Source organism: Charadrius vociferus, unplaced genomic scaffold, assembly GCF_000708025.1.
Source record: "Charadrius vociferus isolate BGI_N301 unplaced genomic scaffold, ASM70802v2 scaffold231, whole genome shotgun sequence".
NCBI lineage: Eukaryota > Metazoa > Chordata > Aves > Charadriiformes > Charadriidae > Charadrius > Charadrius vociferus.
Window position 1 is genome coordinate 2086541 of NW_009647211.1, and position 9699 is coordinate 2096239.

General features: G+C 41.0%; 2 protein-coding genes across 2 annotated transcripts in view; both read right to left on the reverse strand.

The window, feature by feature from the left end:
• CAAP1 (caspase activity and apoptosis inhibitor 1) overlaps nucleotides 1-97 on the reverse strand; it is an 18623-nt gene extending 18526 nt beyond the window's left edge. The window contains exon 1 of the mRNA XM_009895881.1: nucleotides 1-97. Within this exon, the coding sequence (XP_009894183.1) occupies nucleotides 1-93 (93 nt within the window). The 5' untranslated portion in view covers nucleotides 94-97.
• Nucleotides 98-4202: 4105 nt separating this feature from the next.
• Nucleotides 4203-9699, reverse strand: part of PLAA (phospholipase A2-activating protein) — a 15746-nt gene continuing 10249 nt past the window's right edge. The window contains exons 11-13 of the mRNA XM_009895874.1: nucleotides 9516-9617; nucleotides 6451-6615; nucleotides 4203-4920 (exon numbers count right to left, since the gene is read on the reverse strand). Of these exons, the coding sequence (XP_009894176.1) occupies nucleotides 4355-4920; nucleotides 6451-6615; nucleotides 9516-9617 (833 nt within the window). The 3' untranslated portion in view covers nucleotides 4203-4354. The remainder of the gene's footprint in view (nucleotides 4921-6450; nucleotides 6616-9515; nucleotides 9618-9699) is intronic.

Below are 9699 nucleotides of genomic sequence, written 5' to 3' on the forward strand. Positions count from 1 at the left end.
CCTCTCGCTGCCCCCCGGCCCCGAGGCTCCCTCCGGGCAGCAGGAACGCGAGCGGCGCCGCTTCTTCTCCTTAGCGGACCGCCTGCCCGGCATCGCCCCGCCGGGGCCCGCCGCTCCCCGCCGCGCTCCGCATCCGCGCGCCCAGGGCGAGGCCTGCTTCCGGCAGAGCCCTGATAGGCCGCCTCGCAAGACGTCATCCCACTCTTCCGGCGCGGGGGCGGGTCCGGCCGGGAAGGGCGTCCGGGGGATCTCCGCCGCCCCCGGTGACGACGGGGGAGAGTGTGCGGCTTCTGGATTCCCACCTCGAGTTATGCCCCCTTGGCAGTTCTTTGGAGCCAAAGGTCCCGTCCGAAGGCTTGTGGGAGTTTATATAGGTGACGTAAAATCCAAGGAAACTACATCATCCGGGCAACACCGCTTTTGTGCTCAGCGGCACCTGCACAGCGTCTGAGTAGGTTTGCAAGGTGTTCTGCCGGGGGCGTGTAGGGGGGCGAGGAGTCTTCAGTGCTGGTTTGTCTGGGCTGATTCTGGTCTTCCCTATAGTCCTGGAATTGCAGAGTCATAGAGCCGTCTGGGCAGGGAGGGGCCTTAAAGAGCATCGAGTCCAACCATCAACCCAGCACTGCCTAGTCCACCACTAAACCACGGCCCTCAGCACCACGTCTACATGTCCTCCATGATACCTCCAGGGATGGTGACTTAACCTCCAGAGATGGTGACTCAGCCACTTCCCTGGGCGGCTTGTTCCAATGCTTGATGGCCCTTTTGGTGAAGAAATGTGTCTTAATACACAATCTAAACCTCCCCTGGCACAACTTGGGACCATTTCCTCTTGCCCTGTTGCTTCTTACTTGGGAGAAGAGACTGACCGCCACCTCGCTGCAACGTCCTTTCGGGTAGTTGTAGAGAGCAATGAGTTCTCCCCTCAGCCTCCTCTTCTCCAGGCTAAACAACTCCCGTTCCCTCAGTTGTTCCTCGGAAGACTTGTGCTCCAGACCCCTCACCAGCTTTGTTGCCCTTCTCTGGACACGCTGCAACACCTCAGTGTCTTTTGTGTAGTGAGGGGCCCAAAACTGAACACAGTATTCAAGGTGCAGCCTCACCAGTGCCCAGTACAGGGGAACGATCACTTCCCTAGAAGTAGAATCATTACAGAAGTCTTTTGATTCATATATCTCACATTATATGACTGTAGTCTCCATTTGTCTTGGCGAGCACACTAGTTGGTGCTGACCTAAGTCAGTTTTGATTCCTCGTTGAGTTCCCTAGTAAGGCATTTTATATTGTGTGCTGAGTTCTAATCTAAGTAGATCTCAAGTCCTTCCACTTTATAAAACCCAAGGCAGGCCTAACAACGAAGGTTTAATGTAAAGTGCTGCTACATGCTGTTTGCTGTTCCAAGAGCTTCCATTCTAGCGTAGAAAAAGATGCCAGCAGAATTATATCTTCTACTGAGAAACTTAAGATTCTTAGCTGAAGACACTATTTCTCTTCAAGGGGGTCCTGAAATCTCTCAAACATACTTTTGCTATTCCCCTGATGAATCAAATCAGGAGCACTTAGCACACAGATCGAGTTACTTGAGGTTTACTGCTGTAGATAGCAAGGCAGCTCTGAGTTCTGTGCTAGGCACGTACTTGTTTTCAATATTGCGTGGTCTCAAAAGATTATACACCGTGGACCTCCTGACTGATGTGTCTCTTAGGCATAGATTTAACATCCTTTCACTGAAACAGAAACTTCAGGTGACATCCTTAAGGTTTTCTGATTGTTGGTGCTCTCAGTGGCAGATGTTGTAGTACATTTACATGTATTTGTGTTTACGTACATGCATGCTTACATGTACCACACTGGAGTTTTAGAACAGTGTAATTTCAAACAAGAGCAATAGCCATTATTTATTTTGAAGATAATACTGGCATAAAGATGATATTTTGTTGTTATATGTTGGAAGACAGAAAAAAATGTCCACTGCTTTGTAGAAGATGCAAGTTTATACCCTTTTTGCACTCAACCTGTGTTAGCACATACCCAGTTTTGCTAGCTTGGGAAAATCCTCACTGAAAGTTACTGCACAAATGCATGAAGGCGTAAGAACACCAACAGGCTTCTGCGTCAATTAAAAAAATATATCTTGTTGTAACATACAACATACTGTAAGATCTTGCTGTGTGTTGTAACTTTGTTTTTTCATTACCTCCTTTACACATTACCTCCACTGCCTGTGCTACCACCGTATGTCTCTATGGGGACAGACCACTCAGGGAAAATCCCTGTGGGGATGAAATCCAATGTCCCCCACGCCCTCTGTTCCCTCAGACAATACTAAATTATGGAATGGTCAGGTATCACAGTACCCTGGTAGCAGCAGCTGTCCTTCTATGCAAATATTCCTAGCCTACTCTGTATGTTTTGCCTAATATGTAGTGCTGCAGCCCCAAGATGAAGGACTTTTTGCTGTGCCGCATAAGTTCCCTGCAAATTTAAGTGAATTTTGTAAAATCTCTTAATATACCATTTCTTGAAGTTGCCAGAAGATGTTTATTAATATAAACATTAATTTTTGGTCTAGGAAATTAATGACAATTTTCACGTAAAGAGGTAATATGTAACAGAGCAATCCCACAATAACAAAACCAAAATGTTAGATGAGTATAGATATCTTAGAATAGCACATGTACAAACACAGTTAAAATGCACAACATTACAAAGCTAAAGCTTCAAGAACAATTTTATAGTAGGCAACCAAAATTCAACAGACAGGCACATTATTTCACAGACATGTTTCCTAAAGGTAGCTTCTCAGATGTTTTCCCAGGAAGGGACTGATCTATTAAGCACTATAAATCCCCAATAATCTCTTGGATTGCCTTATACATCAACTTGCAATGGATCAAATAAGAAAACCTGTGACTAAGCCACAATCAAGACTCTGAGGATATGTATCTGAAAATTCATCAGAAGTGTAACAGTACACGTGTTCAACTAAGGATCTGAGAAAAAAGGTTTGCTGGAAGTAATGTAGTAATTCAGACAGTTCAGTTAGATGGAGCCAAAAAAAAAAAAAATAGAGCTCTTGGTCATAAAACCCTTACCATCTGGCACTGATGAGGCAGACAAGTATCATGTAATGAAAAGCTCACATGCCAGAAAAGCTTGCACATCTTTTTTCATGTTTTCCATTCTATTAGTCTAATGAAAATTGTAACTTTGAACATTGACATGTTGACTTCATCTTAATTCTAAACCAAAGTGTAACATTTACAGGAGAAACAGGAAATAACATTCCCCTTTTGAGCTGAACATCTTGGATCTGCTGGAATAGCTGTAAAATATTATTTTCCCAGTTTAAAATAGAATAGTTCAGTTGTAAAAGACTGACAGTGATCATCTAGTCAACTGCCTGACCACTTCAGGGCTGACCAGAAGTTAAAGCAAATTATTAAGGGCATTGTCCACTGACAGGTTTGGGGCATCAACCACCTCTCTCGGAAGCCTCTTCCAGTTTTTGCTCCTCAATCAGTTCTCTACACCTAAATTTCTCTCCCAATTTTCAAGATGACTCCTTTTTTTTGTTTTTTTAGATCATCTAATATTTTACGAGGTAGACTAAGACATTTGCTATCAACTGGTAGAATATTCCTGTCATTAAAAGTCATGTAAAAGCTTTTCTAGAGGTTCAAGCCATATTACAAGCTACAAGATACTCACTTATCAGTGAAGCATGACATCTAGACAGCAGTTAAAGAGTCTACCTCTCAAAAAGTCCCCTAGCTCTAGGCTAAAAACCGTAAGAGCCATAAAAGACCTAGGTTTCAAAAAGGAAGTGGAAAAAGCTGATGAAAAATTAGGTAAATGCCATTTCCTTACCAGGATATTTGACAAGGGTTAATATCAACCACTGTTAACGAATAAGCTTGTGGAAAGCATGGTGGAACTTAACAGTTCTCAGGGCCCCTTGCCTGCTGACAAAAAAGCACGGTCAAGAAACAGACTTATTGTGCCGAAATGTGGTTGGGGTGGGTGTCGGAGTTGACAGTTGCTGAATCACAGCCATTTCCTACCAATATTTCCATCTGGATAACCTTTAAGTACTGAGATGGTTTGACTTCTTGGCAATCTGTTTTGATATGAGCTATGTCAAAAGGACTTCTTGCAATGATCCTGTGCACTATAGACTTCAGAAAAGCAGTCAAATAACAAAGTGTGTAAAAAGTTTTATTTGCTCTGTATCTTGCAACAAATCAAGTGTAATTCATCCACAGTATTTTCTCAGTTATAGCCTGTCACAAAATATGAACAAAAACATTTTTGTCCTGCATACTCCGTGTCTCCCAAGTACTAAGAAAAACAATTATAGCAGATTAAGAACAAACCTACAGCATTCCTTTACTTTAGCCGGTTCTGATACAGAGGCATACTTTTTTATTTGAGAGTCAACTCCAAGAGACTTAGCTAATTGCACAGCATTTGTATCATCACTGATTAGCGTCCCAAGAGCCACAAGCAGTCTAAAAATGGCTTCAAGATCTTTAACAACTTCCATAATTGTGCTGATTACTGATAAACATTGGGCTTTGCCCTCAATGTTGTTGACTTTATGTAAACACACAGCATAGTTCAACGTCAGCGTGGCAAGCGCAATGTGGATGTTCTTATTATTGCCTGATTTCATTTCTATTGCTTGTGTCATGATTTCACCCCTCTGTTCCATCATGAGTTTCTGGCCTGCCTGGCTGACAAAACAATTGCAAAGGGCTCTAAGTGCCAACAGCTGGTTTGCTTGCTTTCCTTTAGGGTTCAGGAATTTAAGGAGAAGGATGATAAATTGCACGTGATCCTTTTCACTGCAGAAGTTCTCATTCACAGTGGGATGCCTGACAGACAATCTAAGAATGTCTAGGGCTGGAAAGACAATATCTAAAAAACAAAACAAAAAATATTTTAGTATTAATATGTCATTACGTGCAAACGTGCTGGTGAGTTTTTTTCAGATACAAACATTCTTAAACCCCTTGCTTTGGGAACAGACAGTAACAGTTTTATGCAGAAAGAGATTCAGGTAAAGCACAAGTTGGTTGAAATTCATAAAGACAAGTACCGACAAACCCATTCTAGTAATACTTCAGCTAATCACAAAAACCATACTCCTTAATTTAGGATAAACATAGTGCTTTGCAAAAAATCTTAAAGTCTTTCCCAAACGCTCTAATTGATAACACTGAAGACAAGCACAAAATAATGGTGACTAATCCAAAAAGGTCTCTGAAAGCCTCTCAGTGAAAGAATACTCCTACACAGGCAGCATCTCCCTTTGTCCTCACTCCGCATCTTACAGTCTACTATAGCTACAAAACTGCTTACAGAAAGAAAAATGAGAAAAAAATTTTTAGACTACCTTCAGCTCTCAGACTAATTTGCAAGTGAACAAAAAAAAAAAAAAAAAAATGGAAATCATTGTAAAGAAATGGAACAGAAGAGTTTGTTCATTTGAAAGTCTTCCCCTGCACTTTCCCAAATTTCACGTATATCTGGCTCCTTAAGTCTATTACCAGTATCCCATGCTTATAACCAAATCAAAGCTGAACTCATTTAGCTACTTATTCAGCATTTTTTCCTGCAAATATGCAGAAACTTGAGAATTAATGCTTTGTACAAGATGAGGAGTCTGAAAGGTATGAAGACATTAGCCATCACCAGCTCCCTGCTGTGCAAAACATAGTTTAAATGATGTTATATACTGAACATGAATTTTTAACACCAAAATATTCTTCCCGTTAACAAATCTTTAACTGCAGTTTCAAGAAAGCAGTTCATTTTTGCTTCATGTTTAGGTATTTGTGTATGCAATGTATCCATTTTTTCCAGAATGTGCGGTAACGAGCCCTTCCAATCCATCAGTGCTGATGACAATACATTATCAATTGAAATTATATCAGCTCCACTTGCATTAATTCAGAATGTCATTTCACTAATGCAGTTCTCACCATATAACCTAGCTTCAGTAACTTCTTTGCTACTATATTAAACAGGAGCTACTTTTGAGATTTTTTAAAATATTTTATCTCGATAATTTCATCTCTCATTTGGTAACAACTTGGGACTCCAATCTCACACTTTGCTCTATTTCCAAACAAGCCTCCCACTTCTTTGTTGAGGATGCTCCTGCTAATGAAATAACCATGACTGATGTTCATATCAAGTTTCTCCTTTATATTGACTGTTGTCTCAACAACAAAACTTGACAATCAATTACCAATTTGGCCATTCATGCTCCTGCCCCTGCTACTGATCGGCGCTGTTAGCATCCGTTTATCATCTTCTGGTTTCTATTTGTGTTATAAACTCTTTGGGACAGACTCTGCGTAACAGCCAGCATAATAAGACTTTCAGTTCATGGTGAAATATTGATGAGATGACAGTACAAAAAAAATAATTGCAAGTGTCTACCTTCTGGCCAGTTAACCGCTCTCCATAAAGTCTCAAGTTGCTGTGCTGTAGGTGTTTCTGCAGAGGTGTTGCACGTTGCAGACAATAACTTTTCTAGGGTTATCAAGTCATCTTCTGTAAGCTTATGTTCTTCAGTTGCACTACCATTAAGTTCCTTTAATTTACCTGTAAGACCAATAGAAGAGGCATGGCTTTGTGACATTAGAACTTCACAAATCCAGATCTTGAATGAAATACTACAAAAGCACTGTATAAACAGGTTACAACTATTGTGATTGGTTTTGGGGGAAAAATTTTTTTTTTTTAAACATTACTTATCCCAGTTTCATAGTGTTCTAATTTTAAGGTTTTAATCATCACAATGGTTGGTACTATTAAGCCCCCTCTAATACTCCTACACTAATATTCAGAGTTCACATCTTAGCCTACATAGAGGCAAAAATGCAGAAAAGAATAGCTAGACTATCAGTTTTCATAACTGAAATACAACTCCTTTTTTGCTCTTTTCTATTATTTGGTAGTAGAAACAATAAAGAAACTGTTCTATGCCAATCATGGTTGTTCCAGAATTTATGAGGGCCATGTCAATAAACATACAAGCAGGCAGTATTACATTAGTACACCTTTATGAGTTTTACAGTATGCACAAAAATCAACTGTGGGCCTCCTACGAGAAAAAAAACGTGTAGCTATTAAATCTATTCCACTCCAGCCATAATATTTACAAATATATTTAACCATGCACTGTTACAAAACTGCAAGAAACTCAGTGAACATAGTTTTCAGATTCTAAGTTTCAACAAACAGAAGAACCCACTAAGCTTGTCGCTAATATGATTACCCTTCAAGAATATTTGACAAAGATAAACTGATGCAGTATGTTTTTAAGATGAAGTAAAAGTCTCTGCTTTGCTGTAACATAGCAGAATAAAAGTCAGCCAATATTGCCGTTCTCACTCTTAGGACGTTTTGAACAAAATTTTACTACAAAATCTGTGCAAAACTAAGAGAAGGCTAAATCTATTTACTAGAGATAACTACCAGGAAAAGAAAAAGATCTAGTATATGAATCCCTTATCTTCTCCCTGAACAAGTACTAGAGTACAAGAAAATTCAGGGAAACAGGATGAGGCTGACTGAAGATTCTGACTGATATTTTTAAACAGAAAATAAAACATGAACAATAGGTAGAAGAGTGGTGTTCCTCCGGGGTCAGTACTGGGACCAGTACTATTTAACATCTTTGTTGATGACGTGGACAGTGGGATTGAGGGCACCCTCAGCAAGTTTGCCAATGACACCAAGATGTATGGAACAATCGACATGCTGGAGGGAAGGGATGCCATCCAGAGGGACCTGGACCGGCTTGAGAGGTGGTCCCATGCCAACCTCATGAAGTTCAACAAGGCCAGTACAAGGTCATGTGCATGTTTCTGTTCTGGGCAATCCCAAACACAAATACAGGCTGGGAGGAGAATGGATTGAGAGTAGGCCTGAGGAAAAGGGCTTTAGGGGTGTTGGTTGACGAGAAGCTCAACATGACCTGGCAATGTGCGCTCGCAGCCCAGAAAGCCAACCACACCCTAGGCTGCATCCAAAGAAGCGTGGCCAGCTGGTCAAGGGAGGTGATTCTGTCTCTCTACTCCGCTCTCCTGAGACCCCACATCGAGTACTGCATCCAGCTCTGAAGCCCTCAGCACAGGAAAGACGTGGACCTGTTAGAGCAAGTCCAGAGGACGGCCTCAAGGATGATCTGAGGGTTGGACCACCTTTCCTGTGAAGACAGGCTGAAGAGAGTTGGGGTTGTTTAGCCTGAAGAAGAGAAGCCTCTTGGGAGCCCTTATAGCGGCCTTTCTGTACCTAAAGGAAAGATGGGGAAGGACTCTTGATCGGGGAGTGTAGTGATAGGATGAGGGGTAATGGTTATAAACTGAAAGAGGGTAGATTTAGATTAGATGTTAGGAAGAAATTCTTTCCTGTGAGGGTGGTAAGACACTGGAACAGGTTGCCCAGCAAAGCTGTGGATGCCCTACCCCTGGAACTCTGAGGTCAGGTTGAATGGGGCTTTCAGCAAGCTGACCTAGTGGAAGATGTCCCTGCCCATGGCAGGGGAGTTGGACTAGATGATCTTTAAAGGTCCCTTCCAACCCAGACCATTGCATGATTCTATGACTGTAAGGCCAGCTTACCCCCTTCAAGAAGTTGGATAAAAGTGAAGGTACTCTTTTTCCAAAAAGCAGAATCTCTTGTTTTAAGTTTCTTCATCAGACTATCTAGACAACTACATTTTCAAGCTCTGTATATGAAGGGGAGGGAAGCAAGAGAATTTTAATTTGGAGATCTTCAAGGCAGGTACATTGTGAATACAAACTAGTTTTACAAAACCCTTAAATGTACTAAGACACGTTGCAGAAACATACTGAAATAAACTGGTGACAAATAGTGTAGAGATTCTGTGGAACACTTACGGAAAATACAGAGGAAGATAGAGTAGAATAGGAATGAAGCATGGGAAAAGAGAGGGAAAAACAAGCCAATGTAACATTTACCAAAAAAGTGTATAATTACTATGTATTGTACACTGTTTTCTTTTTCTGTTATGCAGAGTGTTCTGCTTAAATAGAAAAGTGACCATTGCAACCTGTGAAATTGCAGAAAGCCATACAACGTAATCGATGAAGTTTTAAAGTAAGGCAGTCTGGTGAACTAAAACTTTTATGAGCAGAAATCAGAAAGCAATTGCACATGACCTGCATACCTAGCAGCTAGGTGAAAAAAAAAAAAAAAGCTTAGTAAAAAAGATGCTGAACTACAGCAGATGAAAGCCAAGGGGGGGAAAAAAAACAATGGATATCCTGTATTGGATAGAGTTCTTGTGAAATTTGCTCACACTCGTAAGCGTTCGACTACATGCACCACTAAAGTGATGAATGCAACTTTAAAAGGTCAAAACCAAGAAACAGTAGGAAAGCTACGGGAAATCACTTAGCTTTTTGACAAGATCAAAAGTGAAGTTACTTCAAACAGATGAAAAACAAAAACATCCCTGAAATTAAAAAACTGACCGAGTATCTGCGTAGGATTCGCCTGGTCAAAGGTGACAGCATCCTTCTTCGGAAAATAAATATTTTCAACTTTAGCTGCAGCTGATTGGTAGGCACCCATTCCTATATAAAGTAAATACAAGAAGTTCAACAGTGTACCAAAAGTGTCTGAGATAGAACAGTATCCTACCAGTAAGTCTCTCCT